The sequence below is a fragment of the Periophthalmus magnuspinnatus genome, chromosome 1 (assembly GCF_009829125.3).
Source record: "Periophthalmus magnuspinnatus isolate fPerMag1 chromosome 1, fPerMag1.2.pri, whole genome shotgun sequence".
NCBI classification, from domain to species: Eukaryota; Metazoa; Chordata; class Actinopteri; order Gobiiformes; family Gobiidae; genus Periophthalmus; species Periophthalmus magnuspinnatus.
In genome coordinates, this window is record NC_047126.1 from 35,076,220 (window position 1) to 35,098,562 (window position 22,343).

Genomic DNA, 22,343 nt, shown 5'->3' on the forward strand with positions numbered 1-22,343 from the left:
GATGTTCAACGCTTGGGGAAATCTTTTTAAATCCAAGTTCCGCTTTAAACTTCACCACAACTTTTTCTCTGACCTGTTTGGTGTGCTCCTTTGACTTCATTTTGTGGTTTGCTCTCCAACACTCTCTTAACAAAGTTCTGTGGCCTTCACAGCACAGCTGCATTTATACTGAGACAAGATTACACACAGGTGGACTCTTTTTAGTCATTAGGTCAACATTCAATCTTTACAAAATCATCAGGCAACTTCTAAAAGCAGTTGGTTGCATTCAAGAAAAAGGGGACTGAATACTTTTGCATGCTGCACTTTTAAGTTCTTTTTTTTTTTTTTTTTTTTGGAAAATTCGTAAAATATTTTCTTACACTTCACACTTGTGTGTCATTTTGTGTTGCGCTTAGCAACACTGTCAATCAATCCTGTTGCTAATGCTAGGGGAAGCAGCCTCGGGGTTATTAAAGTTTACATCTGGATTTACAGAGACAATAGTGATTATTTCACTATAGTGAAATACTGAAATAAGAACCCCATGTAGATTGGGTTAATGCAAACATTTAAAATCAAAATGACGAGTCTGACAGTAGCAGTAGCAGAGAGAGGGGAGACCGTTTTTTTATAAGTGTGCTCCTATTTGGAATGCAGCAGCTAGCAGGTTAGCTACGTCCATTTAAATATAAAGTCTATGCTGTGAACCCATCTTTCATTACCTTTCCTGAGCCAAGCCTCTCTACTTTGGCCTTTACTTATTAATAATGTTCTTGTAAATAGTTTAAATTGTTCTGCTGAAAAAAAAACAAAAAAAACAAAAACAAAACAAAACTATGTATATAAAAAGAAACACAGTAGAGCATTAAAATCTAATGGGATGCCGTACAGATAATTTTAATCAATATAAACATTGTTATAGCTCAGCCTTTGAATAAATAACTGTCTCAAGTTTTCAATGTTCTCATTGTAAAGTTGCCTCTTGCGATAAATGTAAGAGTAAGTAGATTTTTCAGTTTTATTACTAAAACATCGTGATAATCTATTCAGCCGTTGCCTCAAGCGAAGAACAGGCCAGTGTGTGGTGCAAACAGCACTCGTCACATTGTGTTAGCGAGAACAGAACTCACACGAGAACGACAAGACCACAACGCCGACCTCAGCAAACAATTAGACGCAACTCCACTGGCATTTGGCAATGTCTGCTGTTCAGAGGGTGAGACGAGAGACGAAAGAGACAGAGAGACAGACACAAGAGAGAGACGAGAAAGACAGAGACAAGAGAGACAGAGACGAGAAAGACAGAGACGAGATAGATAGAAACAAGAGAGAGAGAGATGAGAGACAAGAGACAGAGACAAGAGAGACAAAAAGACAAGAGAGACAGAGATGAGAGAGACAGAGATGAGAGAGACAGAGACAAGAGAGACAGAGACAAGGAGATTAAGAGACAAGAGAGACATAGATGAGAGAGACAGAGACGAGAGAGACAGAGACAAGAGAGAGAGAGACGAGAGAGACAGAGACAAGAGAGACAAGAGAGACAGAGATGAGAGAGACAGAGACAAGGAGATTAAGAGACAAGAGAGACAGAGATGAGAGAGACAGAGGCAAGAGAGACAGAGATGAGAGAGACAGAGGCAAGAGAGACAGAGATGAGAGAGACAGAGACGAGATAGATAGAAACAAGAGAGAGAGAGATGAGAGACAAGAGACAGAGACAAGAGAGACAAAAAGACAAGAGAGACAGAGATGAGAGAGACAGAGATGAGAGAGACAGAGACAAGAGAGACAGAGACAAGGAGATTAAGAGACAAGAGAGACATAGATGAGAGAGACAGAGACGAGAGAGACAGAGACAAGAGAGAGAGAGACGAGAGAGACAGAGACAAGAGAGACAAGAGAGACAGAGATGAGAGAGACAGAGACAAGGAGATTAAGAGACAAGAGAGACAGAGATGAGAGAGACAGAGGCAAGAGAGACAGAGATGAGAGAGACAGAGGCAAGAGAGACAGAGATGAGAGAGACAGAGACGAGAGAGACAGAGACAAGAGAGAGAGAGACGAGAGAGACAGAGACAAGAGAGACAAGAGAGACAGAGATGAGAGAGACAGAGGCAAGAGAGACAGAGATGAGAGAGACAGAGACACGAGAGATAGAGACAAGCAAGACAGAAGCAAGAGAGACAGAGACGAGAGAGACCGAGAGACAAGAGAGATAGAGACGAGAGAGAACAGAGAGACAGAGATGAGAGAGACAGAGAGACGAGAAAGAGACAGATAAATACTGACCCCCAAAAATGATTATTCCTTCAAACATATAAAATTACCACTATCTATAATGTTTATGTTGAGAGCGGGATTCAAACCGCCAACCTTTAGATCAGCGGACAAACACTGTACCACCTGAGTCACTGTCACCCAGGCTGAGCGGAGTTCAGCTGTGATTGTAGGAAATTTTTGGAAGAGCACAGGCTGAAATGTATAATGTACAACCCCCATTCCAATGAAGATGGGCCGCTGTGTAAAACTTAAAAAAATCCAGAATACAATGATTTGCAAATCCTTTTCAACCTATATTGAACTGAATAAACTACAAAGACATGATATTTAACGTTCAAACTGATAAACATTATTGTTTTTATGCAAATATTCACTCATTTTCACTTTGATATATCCAAATAAAGCTGGGACAGGGGCAAATTTGAGGAATGCTTAAAATCCACCTGTTTGGAACATTCCACAGGTGAACAGGCTAATTGGAAACAGGTGAATGTCATGATTGAGTATAAAAGGAGCATCCCCGAAGGGCTCAGTCATTCACAAGGAAGGATGGAGCGAGGTTCATTGCTTTGTGAACAACAGTGTGAATAAATTGTCCAACAGTCTAAGAACAACGTTTCTCAATGAACAGGGATTTCAGGGACGTACAGGGATTTCATCATCTACAGTCCATAATATCATCAAAAGATTCAGAGAATCTGGAGAAATCTCTGCACATTGAACATTGAATGCCTGTGACCTTCGATCCCTCAGGTGGTACTGTATGAAAAACAGACATGGATGTGTAAATGACATTACCACATGGTCTCAGGAACACTTCAGGAAACCATTGTCAGTTAACACAGTTCGTAGCTACATCTCCAAATGCAAGTTAAAACTGTACCCCGCAAAACCAAAGCCACATATCAATAACACCCAGAAACACCACTGCCTTTTCTAGGCCCGAGCTCACCTGTGGAAAAGTGTGGTCTGAAAAGTTCACATTTCAAATTGTTTTTGGAAATAATGGACATCCTGCGGGCCAAAGAGGAAAAGGACCATCCAGATTGTTATCAGTGGAAAGTTCAAAAGCCAACATCTGTGATGGTCTGGGGGTGTGTTAGGGCCTTAGTGATGGTATGGGGGTGTGTTAGGGCCCATGGGGAACTTGCACATCTGTGAAGGCACCATTAACGCTGAAAGGTACATCCAGGTTTTGGAGCAACATATGCTGCCATCCAAGCAACATCTTTTTCAGGGACGTCCCTGCTTATTTCAGCAAGACAATGCCAAGCCACATTCTGCACGTGTTACAACCAGTGTTGGGCATCTTACTTCAAAAATGTAATTAGTTACAGTTACAAGTTACTTCTCCCAAAAAGTAACTGAGTTAGTAACTCAGTTACTTTTTGGGAGAAGTAACAAGTTACTAGGCAAAGTAACTACTCCGCGTTACTTTACTCCACGTTACTTATTATGTTAAAACAATAAAAACACAACAGATGTGAACCTTTAACATTTATTTTACTTTAACAGATTGCAATTATTTTGCATTTGTTTCCAAGAAAATTATAGAATTTATCAAAAATAAAAAAAATATAAAACATTTCATTTGAAGTGCAAATAAATCAACATGTCACACAATTTCAGACAACTGTACTTCAAGTATTTTCTTCATTAAAATAAACAGCAACAATAAAGTGCTTTCAGTAAAATACTGAAAAGATTTATTACCATGTTTTGCAAAACTAAGGCATTCAGATGTAAACCTGTAATAAAATAATACAAAACCTTTAACCTTCTCTGGCCACACACTGTGATTCTCTGTCCAGTATTCAAATATTAATCACCTCTGATCTGAGCCTGTTCCTCTTTGGAGAGAACAGTCACGTTTCTGATCAAAACACAACTCGGACCTAATCTGCTGTGAACGCACGTGTGGACAGGACATCATTTCCCATCATGCATTACGCGTTTGTAGTCCATGCAGGCGGCCGCAGTCGGTGGAGAGCTGCTGCGCTCAAAAACTTCCCGTTACCGGCGCACAAGTTACGTCAGAGCAAGTCGGTGGCATCTTGGACACAAAACTGACCGGCATGCACCGCGCACCGATCGATGGCGTCGTATCTGCGCCCGCCTCATCTCAAACATCCTTTTATCTCTGAGACTCTGATGAAGAGCAGAGTGAACTCAATTAAAAGTAACGCGCCACATTTTATTGTCAGTAACGGTAACGGCGTTACGACGCTGGGAAAAGTAATTAGTTAGATTACTCCGTTACTGAAAAAGTAACGCAGTTAGTAACGCCGTTATAGTTAGTAACGCCGTTATAGTTTAACGCCGTTACTCCCAACACTGATTACAACAGCCTGGCTTCAGAGTAAAAGAGTAAAGGTACTAGACTGGCCTGCCTGCAGTCCAGACCTGTCTCCCATTGAAAATGTGTGGCACATTATGAAGTGCAAAATACGACAACGGAGACCCCGGACTGCTGAGCAACTGAAGTTGTACATTCAGCAAGAATGGGAGAGGATTCCTCATGCAAAGCTTCAACAATTACTGTCCTCAGTTCCCAAACGCTTACTGATTGTTGTTAAAAGGAAAGGTGATGTTACCCAGTGGTAAATATGTCCCTGTCCCAGCTTTATTGGAACGTGCTGCAGGCATCAAAAAATGAGTGAATATTTAGATAAAAACAATAAAATGTATCTGTTTGAACATTAAATATCATGTCTTTGTAGTTTATGCAGTTCTATATAGGTTGAAAAGAATTTGCAAATCATTGTATTCTGTATTTTTTTTAAGTTTCAAACAGCGTCCAACTTCATTGGAATTGTGGGTGTATAATGTGTGATTATCGTGACAGGCCTGTATGGACCACACATTTTCATAATAAAGTGTTATAGTTTCTGACAATGAAAGAAAGAGCGGACAAAGTCACCGTGAGAGTGGCTCCACAGGCTGGACTTTAAAAAAATATTTATACTAAAGGATCAGTATTCAGTCATTTTGAATGTACTTTTAGACTTTTGAAATGTAAATGGTAAACGGTCACATATTTCTACAGCGAAAAGAAATGGTTTAGGGGGAGTTAAAGCAGTCATTTTTGTTAGTAAAGACAATCCATCCTTAAACAGGAATGGAGACCTGAGACATCACCTGGCCCCAATTTATAACTCCATCCTCAGACCCAAAGTAAACAAAGGAACCAAAGAGAACAATAGAGTGAGCCAGTTGGGCCATTAAAGTTTGAATGGATGTCATTAAGGCTGAATCTGTAAACAAAAGCTGTTGTTGTCCAATGACAGGTTTTACTCAGCTTTTACTATTTTTATACAGCAGTTTTCCACCTTCAAGTCACTCAAGGCGCTTTACCTCAAGGAACCACAAGGAAACACATATTCACACACACATATTCACACACACATTCATACACACACTCACAAACAAATTCACACACACATTCACACACCAGTGCACACAGACAACGGGAGCGAGGTGGGCAAGAAATGACTTGCCCAAGGACACAATGACAGCACTCATCTGTGAGGGCTGGAATCGCATCGCCAACCTGTGGATGTGTCACTCAACCAATGATGTTTATGTTGAGACCAGCCTTCAGAACCTTTTCATGTTTTTAGAGTTTGCACGTTTGCTTCTTGTGGTGTCTCTCCATTCTCCACACACTCCAAACATCAGCACTGTACGGTCTGATCCAAATGTGAGTGCGTGCAGTGTTCTGTGGAGGTTTCAAATCTCAGACTTCCATTTTGAGCCTTATTTGTTTTTCTGCCCGGGTCCCGTGGCGGCTGTGGCCTAGTTTTGGGTTCTTTGTAGCTCTACCACAGTCCATTAAGAACACTTTTGTGATGCCACACACAGCAAAGCTTTTAGAAAATGGCACTCACGTTGCTTCCTTCAAACGTACTTTCAGGCCCACGTTTTTTTTTTAAGGCTATCTCATTTGTCGATGTGTGCGGCATCAGAGTGAATCTAAACAGCTCCCCCGAGATTCAACAAACATGTCACACAGATGTACAGAAACGGTCTTACAACGACTGAGGGAAACATATGGAAGACTTTGATTTTAAATGCCATAAACACATCAAACTGTGTCCCAAGACACAAGTGGTTTTGTCCAATCCGAAAGCAGAATGAGCCTCACATGACTCTCTCATTTAGGCTGCCAGTTTCAAAGTTGAAATCCAGTTGTTTTAAAACTAAAATTCCTCTCTCTGATCTAATTGGTCACTACCTAAACTCCAGAACCTGCTGACAATCATGACTCAGTGCTAGTGCAGCCTCTGCAGCTCAGGGAGTGAATCTGGAGTTTCATGAGGCCTGTCCATAAACTAAGAATGAGAAACCCCTCTATCTGAAGGTCAAATGGTTTATGTTAGTTTATTGGTTTATTTTAACATGAAGCATGTGCAAACACATTAATCTCATAAAAGAAGAGATGCTTTACAACAGCAAAAGCTTGTTTTCATCTGAAGTTGCCGGGCACATTACAAACTATTAAAACACATCCAAGAATCCATCCATTTACAATCAAACCATCCACATTTACACGTTTAAAATAACTCAAACATTATGTGAAAAATTACAATAGAAGCTCTCATGTGCAAATACAGACCAGTGTGGAGAGGGCTGATCCTAAAAGGACTTTTGGTTATGAGATAAGACTGTCAGTGCAAAGAGCTCCCGACCAATGATATCTACAAGAGCAGGATTCAAACCGCCAACTTTGGGATTAGTGGGCAAACGCTCTACCAACTGAGCCACTGTTACCCAGGTTAAGCCAGGTTCAGTTCAGGACTAAACCAGAACTAAACATGGACTACACAGGACTAAACCAGGACTAAAGCAGAACTAAAAACCAGGACTAAACCAGGACTAAAAACCAGGAATAAACCGGGGCTAAACATGGACTAAACCAGTTCTAAACCAAGACTAAACATGGATTAAACCAGGACTAAAGCATTACTAAACATGGATTAACCAGGACTAAACATGGACTAAAGCAGGATTAAACGGGGACTAAACCAAGACTAAACCAGGATTAAACCAGGACTAAACTAGGACTAAACAGGGACTAAAACAAGACCAAACATGGACTAAACTAGGATTAAAGCAGGACAAAAGCAGGACTAAACCGGGACTAAACATTGACAAAACCAGGACTAAACCAGGACTAAATATGGACTAAACATGGACTAATCCAGGACTAAAAACCAGGCCTAAACCCTTTCTAAACCAGGACTTAACCAGGTTTAAACCAGTTCTAAACTGGAACTAAACATGGACTAAAGCAGGACTAAACCAGAAGTAAACATGGACTAAACTGGGACTAAAGCAGGACTAAATTAGGAGTAAACATGGACTAAACCAGTACTAAACATGGACTAAACCAGTACTAAACATGGACTAAACCAGTACTAAACATGGACTAAACCATGACTAAACCAGGCCTATCCTAGGACTAAACCAGGACTAAACCAAGACTAAAGCAGGAGTACACAAGGACTAAACTGGGATTAAACCAGGGCTAAATCAGGACTAAACCAGTGCTAAACCAGGACTAGCTACCTACCAATAAAGTTAACGTAAAGGGCAGGATGTGAACCGCCAACTTTGGGATCAGTGGGCAAACATTCTACCAACTGAGCCACTGTCACCCAGGGTAAGCCAGGTTCAGTTGTGTTTGTAAGACGATAAACTAGCACACAGGTTCTTGTAAAACAGATCTTACAGACAGTATTTTCAAGTAACACAAAACACTTCTATTTCCTCCGTCCCTTTCCTGTCCTTGTGTCTAAATATCTTTTGATCAAACTAAGATAAATAAAAACAGACCAGAGAGATAAAAGATGACCTCCAAAAATACCCATGACTCTTCTGATTAATGCGGAACAACGATTGGCTAAAACAGAGCGGCGGCAGACAGACTGTGAGCTAAACAAGCCCAGTGAGTTACTGTTGGGCATCTGGACAATGACAAGCACACCTTATTACCAGCCATAATGAATCCATAAACACAGCCAGTAAAGGAGCCTGCTGGAGGAGGCAATGAGCTACACACACCTCCATCACCGCACAAAGAGGAGCTGGGGATTCAAAAAGCCTCGTACTCACTTATGCTTCTTCAGCGAGAGCCCCATGTGTTGCTTCATCTGCTGCAGGCCATGGTAGTCTGTGTAGATGAGGTCAAAGGGCAGCGGGCCAGTTAGCGGGCAACTGCCTCTGCCAGGGGGCACGCCGAGGAATCTGCAACGCACAGGAAAAGCAGGCATTGAAATGAAATACTGTGTGTGTGGTGAGTGCTAAGCCTGTCACGATAATCACTACACCGATGTATGAAAGAGAGAGCAGCGTTTAGTGAACTAAACATGGACTAAACATGGACTAAACATGGACTAAATATGGACTAAACATGGACTAAACATGAACTAAACATGGACTAAACATGGACTAAACATGGACTAAACATGGACTAAACATGGACTAAACATGGACTAAATATGGACTAAACATGGACTAAACATGAACTAAACATGGACTAAACATGGACTAAACATGGACTAAACATGGACTAAACATGGACTGAATATGGACTAAAGATGGACTAAACATGAAATAAACATGGACTAAACATGGACTAAATATGGACTAAATATGGACTAAACATGGACTAAACATGGACTAAACATGGACTAAACATGGACTAAGCATGGACTAAACATGGACTAAATATGGACTAAACATGGACTAAACATGGACTACACTAGGACTAAACATGGACTAAACATGGACTAAACATGGACTAAACATGGACTAAACTAGGACTAAACATGGACTAAACATGGACTAAACACGGACTAAATATGGACTAAACTAGGACTAAACTAGGACTAAACATGGGCTAAACATGGACTAAACATGGACTAAACGTGGACTAAACATGGACTAAACATTGACCAAATCAGGACTAAACATGGACTAAACCAGGACTGAACCAGGAATAAACCAGGACTAAACCAGGACTAAACATGGGGAATGAGTGTTTCAGTTTTATGCAGCTAAAACCTGGAACAGTGTTGTATTGTGATTTCTTGTTCTGTAATTCACTTTGAATCACTTTGTGGATCAGTTGTGCTATACAAATAACAAATACATTTGGCCATTATCTTGCTGTATTTTAATGGTATCAATGGTATAAAGTAGTTTCAATAGTATCATTTATCGCAGTATATCTCTGTGGTGATATACTGTGCTTCAACATGTGTTATTGAGACAGGCCTAGTGAGCGCTGTGCACAAGCTCCTGACAAAAGGAGACGTACACAGCTGCAATCAAAACACTCTGACAGCCTAGAATCAAACTATCTGACGAAATGGTGCATTCAGAACGATGGAGTTGTTGAGGCTAAACTGCTATCCTTTTCACACACAAAAATGAGCACTTATGGAACAGAAGTGATAGCTGACAACCCACTCAACGAATACACGTAAAAACGACTTGGCTCACATAATCCTCCCAAATAGAGCTCTGCAAAGATACGATGGAAGCGACAAGCCTCCTTCAGGAGCTTGCTGTTTGTTTGTTTCCAAATCATAGACTGTATAAAGAAGTGGCATAAGGGAGTGTGACGTCCGCCAATGGACATAGCTAGAAGTGAACATGGGCGCACTTCCAGCTCCATCGACTGGCTCCAATTCACTTTCTATTGAAAATCTGTGTTCCCTCTCTCTGTACCTGCTGCTGTCAGATTCATTTTGGTCTTAAATGTTCGTATTAACCCTCTACATGATCCTGTAGATTTTATTTCACTATTGTGTCTAAATCAAGATATGAACATTAATAACAGACAAATCAGGTGCATTTTTTCCCTGACGTTGCTCCCACTAGCGTTAGCAATAGGTTTGATTGACAGCGTTGCTAAGCGCCCCCGCTCAATGCTAAACCAGCGGTGTGGGCGAGAAGGGGCGATACCTTCAACAGCCTCACTCCGGATTGATTCTTTGGTTGCTTTGATACTTGCGGTCTCCAAATTGGCCGCTATAACTGCTAGCTTCAATGAGCTTTCACTTGACTGAAGCCGAACGCTGTGGGTGACATCACAATCACTCAATCCACTTCTTCATACAGTCTACGGTTTCTCCTGAAGCTGTTTGTCCTCACTGTCCGTCTCTCTTGACCCTCTGTCTCTCCTGACCCTCTGTCTCTCCTGACCCTCTGTCTCTCCTGACCCTCTGTCTCTCCTGACCCTCTGTCTCTCCTGACTCTTGCAGACTGACAAACACGTTACAAGGACATTCTCAGGACATGAGAGTGACTCTGGTGCAGTGATTAATCAAACAGCATTGCTCTGCTTCCCTGGAAACCTGAAAGTCTGTTTTCACAATATTTCACAGTGATTTGAATGTGAACTGGTGTAAATGAAGTGTGTCCAGTCGATATACGGCTCAGATTACAGTGGTTCTCTCCATTCTGTGCGTAACGAGCCGTGCTCTTCCGGAGCAAAGAGCCATGTAACAAAGCCATTCAAAACAGTATGATGCTGTAATACTGTATTGATCCTCTGAGCCGCAGTTTAACAGGATGTGATTAGAAGCACAAGAGCAGAAAGGAAAGGAATACACACACACACACACCCACCCACACACACACACACACATAAAGTTGAAATCAGAAGTTTACATACCCTATATAAAACAACACACTTTTTTTTCTCAGAAACAGAAAGTTAGAAAATTTAGTCTGATTTCTTGCCAGACGTCAGAAAAAAAAAACAAAAAAAAACAAGCATGTGCCTTTTTATATAATATATGTAAAATTCTGGGTTTAACTGACAGGTGCCTCGCTATATCGCGGTTCACCCTTCGCGATCTCATTGTTTCACAGATTTTTCCAGTGCAATTCTACACTCTTTTTTACAGTGTATAAACGTGCATTGTGTTCTGCGTCCCGACCGGCCAAGGCACTGCAGACCACCTGCAATCGATCTCCTCTGTGCCGCGTCTCCTGCACAGCACAGAATGTGTGGGAGCCAAGTTTAATTCATATGTAATAATGCTGCAAATATGCAGAGTGTTGATATTTTATGTTTTATGTTTACATGAATGATTTCAAATTGAAGGATTTAATATTTGATATATACACAAAAGCTACATTTATTTTATTGCATCACCAATGGACAACACAAAACCAGACCTCAGCCAAATTTACATAAATGTTTGATTGACACTACAGCGGAGCAGCGGCAGGACGAAGAGGCACGGTCAGAGGAACTGTGAAATACACCTGAGTCACTATTAAACTATCTATCTAACTATCAATTAAACAAGAGAGAAATGTGAGAAAATGTTAATGCCTGTCAGAGAAAAGTGTATAAAGTGTGTGGTGAGGGGTTTTACAGCCTTAAAACATACATAATAATTGTAAAAAATAAAGATGATCACTTCGCGGATTTTGCCTATTTGGTTATTTTTAGAATGTAACCCCCATAATAAACCAGGGAGCACTGTATACAGGTAACACAATACATGTGAACAGAAGGATAAAACACCTGTACATCCAGTGTAGCTAGTGTTAGATGAAAGGGAGAAGAGGCGGGTGTCAGTCTCATCCTAAACTGCAGCGGTACACAGTTCTTTCTATGCTTTGTTTGTGTTGATCAGGTAGCTGAAGTAAATTCTTCAGTAAGTGTAATGTAAATCACTGAAGTTGCCCAAGCTGAGAGGTAGGGGACTCTGGGTATCTACTGTGGCAGATCGGAGGCACTCGACACATTGTGGTAGCATTGTGCGTTCAGGTCTGACCGTGCTTCCATTAAAGAGTGTTAGCGTGTGTGATGGTGGAGCTGGAGGTTTCAGTTTCCCATCAGTGAGAGACTAACAGAGTAACAGCAAACACACAACAACATTCTGTAATTAACATAGACTGTACAAACAAGTGGAATGAGTGAGTGTCACATTACCCGCAGCGTTCAGCTCCAAATGAAGCTCATCAAGGCTAGCAGTTATAGTGGCTAATTTGAAGTCGAGATTTGACCATGAGTATCATAGCAACCAAAGAGCCAATTGGGAGCCAGGCTGTTGAAGGCAACACCCCTTCTCGCCCGCCCCGCACCACTGGTTTAGCAGGGAGCAGGCACTTAGCAACTCTGTCAATCAAACCCGCTGCTAACGCTAGCAGGAGTGACCTCAGGTGAAAGAAGATGCCTGATTTGTCTGTGTTTAATCTTCATATCTTAATTTACAGGCACAATAGTGAAATAAAAGGATCCTGTAGAGCAGGTTAATACAAATATTTAAGACCAAAATGACAAGTCTGACAGCAGCTGTTACAGAGAGAGGGGACACAGTTTTTCAATGTTAAGTGTATTGGAGCCAGAGTCGATGGAGCCGGAAGCGCACACATGATCACTTCCTGTTTGGAACACAGCAGCTAATGCGTTAGCTATGTCCATTTGTATAAACAGTCTGTGGTTCAGTCTGTGTACTCAGTCTGAGTATCATACGGATGAATGGAATGAAAATACTCATGAACTTAAAGGGACAATACCTCACTTTAATCTTGCCTGGAATGTTCCAAAGTATGACATTAAACGTACTTCCATGGAGACAAGTGTGTAGTGCATGTTCTAAGGTTTTCTTCAGCAATAAAAATGCTTGAATACACACAAACACACCAGACCCGGGTGCAGACTCAGGATGTAGTGGAGTTTCAAATGGTGCAAACATAAGACCACAGACTGTGTAAAGACGTGACCAAGTGAGTATGACGTCACCCACAGCACAGGAGTTATAGTGACCAATTTGGAGCAGAGTTCCATATATGGACACGATCACTGCTTGTTTGGAATGCAGTGGCTAGCAGGTTAGCTACATCCATTTATATATACAGTCTATACAGTACAGTATGTATTAACAACAGGCAAATAATGTGCGCTGAAGGCTGCCAATGGTCCAAGATAACTGCAGAGCTATTTGCTACATCCCCACGTGGAGCTCAAACGGTGTCTGTGCGCTGGGAGTTATTCTGTGACAGTCAGAGCAAGGACAGAGCGGGCAGTTTTGTCAGCTAATGTCAAGTGCAGACTGTAAGCCGACAAAGGGTCACCCGAGGTCATCTCTGCCTCTGTGACCAGCTGTGCCATGCATTTATTTAGACACACACATAGGGGACAGTACAGGGGACAGGCATTATAATAGAGTGTATCATTTTATAAATCACTTCTACTTCATTCCCCCAATAAAAAGCAACAACTAAAATCAAAAAGATCAGAAAGAGATGAAGGTAGAAAATCTGGTTGTGTTTGATAAACACTGTTATCTGATGTGAACCTATGGAAACAGAGCAATCACACAGACGCACACATATGAATGCACATGGACGCACACACGAACACACACACACACGCACACACTGATGTGTAACTATGGAAACAGATCAAACTGCTTATATGCAAAAAGATGCACACACGCGCACACACACACCCACACACACACCCATACGCACCCACAAACATACGCACATAAAAACACACACACAGACACACCCCAACATGCATGCACTCACACACACACATACACACACACAGACATACACACACACAGATACACCCCAACATGCACGCACTCACACACTCACACACAAACATACACACGCACCCCTACACACACACACACCTACACACACCGACATACACACACACACACACACCCCAACATGCACACACTCACCCCCACACACCCCCACCCCCACACATACACATACACACACACATACACACACATATATGGGGCAGGACCAGCCGACAGCGCCACGTTATCAGCTAAGCCGGGGCAAAGCAGATAAGACAGCCTTGAGGCATCGTAAACACCGACAGAGGAGGAAGAAAGGAGGGAGGACAGAGATGGAGAGAGCAGTGGAGGGGAAGATGAATCAGAGATGAGAAATGTGTGTGTATATATATATATATATATATATATATATATATATATATATATATATATATATATATATATATATATATATATATATATACATACACACACACACACACAGACACACACACTCTCCTGTCTGAGATAATAAAATGCTCACATGAAAAGCTACAGGAAAGAGAGTGGTTGGAGCATTGTTGAGGAAGGAGAGATGACAAGTGTGGTACCAGGGGCGAGCGAGGGAGCGATACAAGCCAGGGTATTTGTATTATTTGTGTTTGCGTGGGGATGGCGGGGTGGCAGGATGGCGAGATGACGGGCACGCCGACATGGAGGATGGAGCAGTTCTACGTTGGGATTTGGGAAACATCATAATTTTTCCACATTCGAAGGTCGGAGGGAGTCACAGGACCAAGGACCAAGTTCATATTTCAACACAAGAAAATGATATCTGATCATCAGACGTGTACTGATACTGCGCAGATGATGTCATCAACATTCCCCAAGGGTGTGATGCTAACTGTAGGCATGGCCATGTCTAAAGCTCTGTTACTCAAATTAGTAACATCTGAGCCACAGTCTGACCATTAAGAATTGACTTATTTGAACTACAACAGGTGAGCTGATTTGTGCTGTTTAAGTCCCTCACACATAACATTACAAACACAGGCTAGCTAGCATTAGCTAACAGTTTTTTCAGTGAGTTACTCTTACCTTTTTGTGTAAAATCAAACTCCTAAACAGGACCATGAATGCTCAGATTGATCTCAACGACCTTAAAATGTGCTGTTTAAATCTATTTTGTGGGTTTTCTTTTAGTTTCAGACAATTTTAAAGCTTTTTTGCCAGTATTTGCTAATGTGTGCATTATGTTGCCATGGTGACTTCCACCATATAGGCAAGGTACGGCATCAACTGTAGTATTATGAGTGATAATTTCAGTGCAATTTCATATAACGCAAGTAAACATTCACGCACATTCACAAAAACATTTATTCTTGTGGTTATAAACTAGATCGAGGAAACACATGGCTTTGTATCTGTGTCTGTCGAGCTCTACTGTTACATAAATCTTTATGTCATGGCAAAAACATAAGTCATTGTTACAAGAAGCTAGCTAACAGTTGTAACCCCACATGACAGCCATTTTGAATCCTTAAAAAGATGTACTGAGACATAAAACCACACTCCAATGAGTAATTAGGGCTGTAGTTGATAAAACCCTGTTGCCTCGTCACCCCTGTCGCCCCTCCACCCCTGTCGCCCCTGTCGCTCCTGTCACCCTTGTCGCCTCTGTTGCTCCTGTTGCCCCTGTCGTCCCTGTTGCCTCTGTCGCTTCTGTCGCTCACGTCACCCCTATCACCCCTGTCGCTCCTGTCATCCCCGTTACCCCATTGCCCTCGTTGCCTCTCTTGCTCCTGTTGCCCCTGTCACCCCCTTCACCCCAGTCGTCCCGTTCCCCCCGTCACTCCTTGCTCCTGTTTCCCCTGTCACCCCAGTCGCCCGTGTCACCTCTGTTACTCCTGTTGCCCCTGTTGCCTTTGTTGCTCCTGTTGCCCCTGTCACCTCTGTTGCCCGTGTCGCCTCTATTGCTCCTGTCACCCCCGTCACCCCTGTTACCACCGTCACCCCTGTAACCTCTGTTGCTCCTGTCACCTCCATTGACCCTGTCGACCCTGTCGCCCCTGTCGCCTCTGTCGCCTCTGTCACCCCTGTCGCCTCTGTCACCCCTGTCGCCTCTGTCACCCCTGTCGCCCCTGTCACCCCTGTCGCCTCTGTTGCCCCTGTGGCCCCTGTCGCTCCTGTCACCTGAGTTGCTTTTTTTCATTATTTAGTTTCCTTCAGTAAACTGGACCTGTCTCTTGGCTGTATTCACTTAAGCCCACTTCGTGCATTAGACTTTGCATTACTTTGAGTACTCTCTAGGTGAACCCTGGGGTGACGTTGTCGGGTGTTTGTTTGGATCCTGTTAAACGTTATAAGATTTTAAAAGTTTTTACATTTTTGTAAAAATGTTCTTGTTGAGATTTTTTTTTTTTTATGTTTTTGAAGCCAAATTCTCTTCCAGCACCAATCACCATGAGTATCCCTCTTCAGAACCTCAGAACTTGTGCTGTTGTTGTAAAAGTCCATGTCTTTGTGATGTTAAACATTTCACCCAATAATCTTTTATGTGGCTGTATAACTTTTATAACCTCTTGTCGCCAAGAGCGACAGTGGCTCAGATGGTAGAGCGTTTGTCCAATGATCTGAAGGTTGGTGAAGATTGGTGAACACATTCACACATCAGTGTACACACCCAGTGTGTACACTGATGTGTGAATGTGTTTGTGTGAACATATATGTGTGAATGTGTGTGTGTGAATGTGTTTGTGTGAATGTATATGTGTGAATGTGTGTGTGTGAACGTATATGTGTGAATGTGTGTGTGTGAACGTATATGTGTGAATGTGTGTGTGAATGTGTGTGTGTGAATGTATATGTGTGAATGTGTGTGTGTGAATGTATATGTGTGAATGTGTGTGTGAATGTGTGTGTGTGAACGTATATGTGTGAATGTGTGTGTGAATGTGTGTGTGTGAACGTATATGTGTGAATGTGTGTGTGAATGTGTGTGTGTGAATGTATATGTGTGAATGTGTGTGAATGTGTGTGTGTGAATGTATATGATGAATGTGTGTGTGAATGTGTCATGATGCCTGTATTTTCTGTCTCCCTGTGTGCTCTCCCCCTCCCCTCACCTGTCTGAGCCTGGAACTGGGCGGAGTTCCTGGCTCCTCCCGCACACACCTGGAGCGCATCAGCGCAATTACCCCCACCTGCTGTGGAGCATAAGTGGAGCCAGGACCAGACACTCAGTGTGAGATCGTCTGCTTATCTACATCCTGTTCGGTGCCGGTTCATCTGCGTATCATCATCTGATCCTGTCACCTGCACTGGTCCAGCTCCCGCACTCCCGGGAACTGAACATTTGCCTCTAATAAAAGCTCATACAAATATAATCCTCTTTTGGATCTCAAGTTAAACGAGAGCTTTTAAAGGAAAAGCAAAAGCAATTTGGCTCAATTAGTGAAATAAAACACACATCTCCTGAAGACAGAGGCACAGGATCAGCAGAGTACACAGAGTACACACAGAACACACAGAGAGTACACAGACTACACACAGAACACACAGAGAGTACACAGAGTACACGCAGAACACACAGAGTACACAGAGTACACGCAGAACACACAGAGAGTACACAGAGTACACACAGAACACACAGAGAGTACACAGACTACACACAGAACACACAGAGAGTACACAGAGTACACACAGAACACACAGGGAGTACACAGACTACACACAGAACACACAGAGAGTACACAGAGTACACACAGAACACACAGAGAGTACACAGACTACACACAGAACACACAGAGAGTACACAGAGTACACACAGAACACACAGAGAGTACACACAGGACACACAGGACACACAGAGAGTACACACAGGACACACAGGACACACAGAGAGTACACAGAGTACACACAGAACACACAGAGAGTACACAGACTACACACAGAACACACAGAGAGTACACAGAGTACACACAGAACACACAGAGAGTACACAGACTACACACAGAACACACAGAGAGTACACAGAGTACACACAGAACACACAGAGAGTACACACAGGACACACAGGACACACAGAGAGTACACACAGGACACACAGGACACACAGAGAGTACACAGAGTACACACAGAACACACAGAGAGTACACAGACTACACACAGAACACACAGAGAGTACACAGAGTACACACAGAACACACAGAGAGTACACACAGGACACACAGGACACACAGAGAGTACACAGACTACACACAGAACACACAGAGAGTACACAGACTACACACAGAACACACAGAACACACAGAGAGTACACAGACTACACACAGAACACACAGAGAGTACACAGAGTACACACAGAACACACAGAGAGTACACAGACTACACACAGAACACACAGAACACACAGAACACACAGAGAGTACACAGACTACACACAGAACACACAGAGAGTACACAGAGTACACACAGAACACACAGAGAGTACACACAGGACACACAGGACACACAGAGAGTACACACAGGACACACAGGACACACAGAGAGTACACAGAGTACACACAGAACACACAGAGAGTACACAGACTACACACAGAACACACAGAGAGTACACAGAGTACACACAGAACACACAGAGAGTACACAGACTACACACAGAACACACAGAGTACACAGAGTACACACAGAACACACAGAACACACAGAGAGTACACAGACTACACACAGAACACACAGAGAGTACACAGAGTACACACAGAACACACAGAGAGTACACACAGAACACACAGGACACACATCTGAAGACAGAGGCCTGGGGCTCAGCACAGAGTACACAGAGTACATCGAGTACACAGAGAGAGAGAGCACATACACACATACATAATATACAGACACACACACACACGCACACCCACAGAGCACACACACACACATACATCTCTGGATGTGAGAGCTGTGCTAATAAAGGCCACTCCTGTTTAGTCTCTGAAGACAGAAGCAGCCTGTGCTTTTCCCTGCGTCAGCAACATCTGATCTAATCCCACTAAATCAAGAAGAGGAGCCGACTGTATCAGAGGTGAAGGCGGAACACCGGGGAAATGGAAATGCACTCGCACACAGGCACAGTGAGCATAAACAGCAGGACGCTATGTGAGCAACCAGTTTAGACCAACAATAAAAACTAAATTACGGCCGGGTCCATCATTACTATGGGACTGCGTAGTAGTGTTGCATTAATCACAATGAGCTAATGAGGAACGCAATAAGTCAGATTTTAATGCAGTTTTAAGGGCTATTCAGGATGTGATCCAATACCCAGAGTAACTGCCATTAGAACACCAAAATGTTCTAAATTTACAACACAATTTATACCTTCTTTCTTGGCTCATACAGGCGGCAAAGTAAACAAAATCGCTAATTAACCTCGTAATGCCTGCCACGCCCGTCGAAAGAAATTTGGGCGGCCTGGGGGCAAGAAGCTTCACATGTCCCCCGCTAATATGAATTCTTCAATTCTGGGCCGATAAGAATATTTAGAGTTGCGGTATTTAAATCATGCAAAAGCTTTAGACAAAAGTACGATCCAAAAAATCTTTCAAACAGAAGTACTGCTGGGTTTCAGATGACATCACAGCATTCTATAGGCCGATGGTAACACAGATGTGTTGTAATATACATCGGTATTACAACACAGATTTGTGCTGTAATACAGTGAGTTCTTGGGTCTAATCACTAATCCAGAGGCTGTTGAAGGTAACACCCCTTCTGGCCACATCTCTGGTTTAGCAGGGAGCGGGCACTTAGCAACGCTGCCAATCAAACCTGTTGCTAACGCTAACAGGAGCGACCTCGGGGAAAGAAGGTGTTCATATCTTGATTTACAGACACAATAGTGAAATAAAAACCCCAGGATAATGTAGAGGGTTAATACGAACATTTAAGACCAAAATATTTATTTGGAATGCGGCAGCTAGCATGTTTGCTATGTCGATTTATATATACAGTATATGAAAGAAACATCATCACATTTTAGAATCTGAAATTAAACATGAGATGAGCAGAAAACTGATAATTTTGAAGCATTTTCTCTATATGTTAAAGGTCATGTATGTACATTCTCTGTTGAGGGGTATGCCACTGCTCTCACCAGAAAAGTGCTACAGTGCACCTTTAAGTGTGCCCAGCCAGTGTGAACGGAACAAGTCCACACACAGCAGACGGAGTTCTCTAAACTCGAGAGCTGAAGCACTTAATCTGAGCCAGTCGAGAGCGAAGAGGAGCGGTGACCAGCCCACACACACACACACACACACACACACACACACACACACCAGCGTGTTGACTCATCTGGCTGAATGAGTGTATGAGTGTGTGTGTCTGTGTGTGCTCCCTCCCCTATCGACCTGCACCGCAGCCGTCTCACATCCCAGAATGAAACTTTCACAGTGGGCCTTTAAGAAAAAAGCTTCAGATAAGATCTTAGAATCATTTTAACTTTGGTATTAGCAGGTACAGTGGTCCATCGCTATAACGTGGTTCACCTTTCACGGTCTCACTGTTTCCCGGAGATTTTAAATTCAAATGTACATGTTTTTTTTACAGTGTACATGCATTGTGTTCTATGTCCTGATTGACTAAGGGACTGTACATCACTGTCAATCAATCTGCTCCATGCATCTCCTGTACAGTACAGAATGAGTTCAGCCAAATTTATATAGATGTTGGATCGACATTATAGAGTGGCATCCGGACAAAGAGGCACGGTCAGAGGAACTGTGAAATACACTTGAGTCACTATTAATTAATTAAACAAGAGAGAAATGTGAGAAAATGTTAATGCCTGTGTGAGAAAAGTGTATAAAGTGTGTGGATAGGGGTTTTCCAGCCTTAAAACATATATAATAATTGTAAAAAATAAAGCTTTCATTTTGTGGATTTCGCCTATTGCAGGTTATTTTTAGAACGTAGCCCCTGGGAAATGAGGGAACACTGTATTTCAGACAAGATGGAGGTTACGAGCGTTTAAATGAGTTTCCTCTGTGGGGCAGCTGGGCACTCCCTTAGAGAGAGGGTGAGGAGGAGCTCGGAGTAGAGCCGCTGCTCCTACACGTGGAGAGGAGCAGCTGAGGAGGCTCGGGCATCTGTTCCGGATGCCTCATGGACTCTCTCTGTTCTTTCCTTTTTCTCCCTCCTTCTCACCCTGTACTCTCTTGTTTTCTTTCCCCTCTCTTCTTTTCTCTCTCTTTCTTTTGCCTCCTCTCTCTTTCTCTCTCTCTCTCCCCTCTCTTCTTTTTTCAACCCCCCCTCCTCCCTCTCTCTCAGCCAGTGAACCGCACGCCCATTTTCTGAAGTGGCCATAATGTTTTGGCTTGTCGTTGTTAAATGTTTTCCATAATCATAATAAAACAGACGATTGAAACCCAGAGCCGTCAGTGGAGATGAGTGATTCTCCTACAAGTCACATGACCTGACTGTAGACACTGACTGATGTCAGCGTAGTCCTGATCAATGAGGTGGATTATATCATGATTATGAGCGTCAAGGAGCCGCCGCCGCGCATGCTCTGATATATTTCATTTACACTATGGTGAAACAACCCTCTTTCCCTCTCTCTCTCACCTTCCTCTCTTTCCTCCATCCCTCAGATCTCTTTCTCCTCCCCCCTCTCTTTTTCCCTCTATCTCCCTCCCCCCTTTCCCTCTCTCTCTTCCCTCCCTCTTTCCTCCCCTCTCTCTCCTTCCTCCCTCTTTCTCCTCCCTCCTCTCTCCGCTCTCTTTCCCCTCCCCCCTCTCTCTTTCCCTCTATCTCCCTCCCCCCTTTCCCTCTCTCTCTTCCCTCCCTCTTTCCTCCCCTCTCTCTCTCCTCCCTCCCTATTTCTTCTCCTCCTCTTTCCTCCCCTCTCTCTCTCCTTCCTCCCTCTTTCTCCTCCCTCCTCTCTCCGCTCTCTTTCCCCTCCCCCCTCTCTCTTTCCCTCTATCTCCCTCCCCCCTTTCCCTCTCTCTCTTCCCTCCCTCTTTCCTCTCCTCTCTCTCTCCTCCCTCCCTATTTCTTCTCCTCCTCTTTCCTCCCCTCTCTCTCTCCTTCCTCCCTCTTTCTCCTCCCTCCTCTCTCCACTCTCTTTCCCCTCCCCCCTCTCTCTTTCCCTCTCTCACTATGAATCTTAACTGTGTCATCTTTATGTTATGATATGAGGCTTGTAAATGTAGTGAGGTTTGTGCATCACACACAACATGAAATATGAAATATCAGAAATATCAGTACAGAAATACACAGAAATCACATATCTAACGGAGTAGAGCCGCTGCTCCTCTACGTGGAAAGGAACAGCTGAGGTGGCCCCAAGGCGTTCTTGAACCAGCCCAGAGACGTGGTCCCTCCAGCATGTCCTGAATCTTGGGGTCCCACTGGAGGAGCTGGAGGAAGTGTCTGGGGTGAGGGAAGTCTGGGAGTCCCTGCTTAATCTCATGCCCCCGTGAGCCCCGGATAAGCAAAAGAAAATGGATGAATGAATAAAAAAATTGCATATTT

The 22,343-nt window shown here is 43.1% G+C and overlaps 1 protein-coding gene across 1 annotated transcript in view; it reads right to left on the reverse strand.

Moving 5' to 3' along the window:
* The window catches only part of LOC117377397 (alpha-1,6-mannosylglycoprotein 6-beta-N-acetylglucosaminyltransferase B-like), a 190,633-nt gene that overhangs the window by 33,644 nt on the left and 134,646 nt on the right, over positions 1-22,343 (reverse strand). The window contains exon 9 of the mRNA XM_033973782.2: positions 8,380-8,511. Coding sequence (XP_033829673.1) covers positions 8,380-8,511 — 132 coding nt within the window. The remainder of the gene's footprint in view (positions 1-8,379; positions 8,512-22,343) is intronic.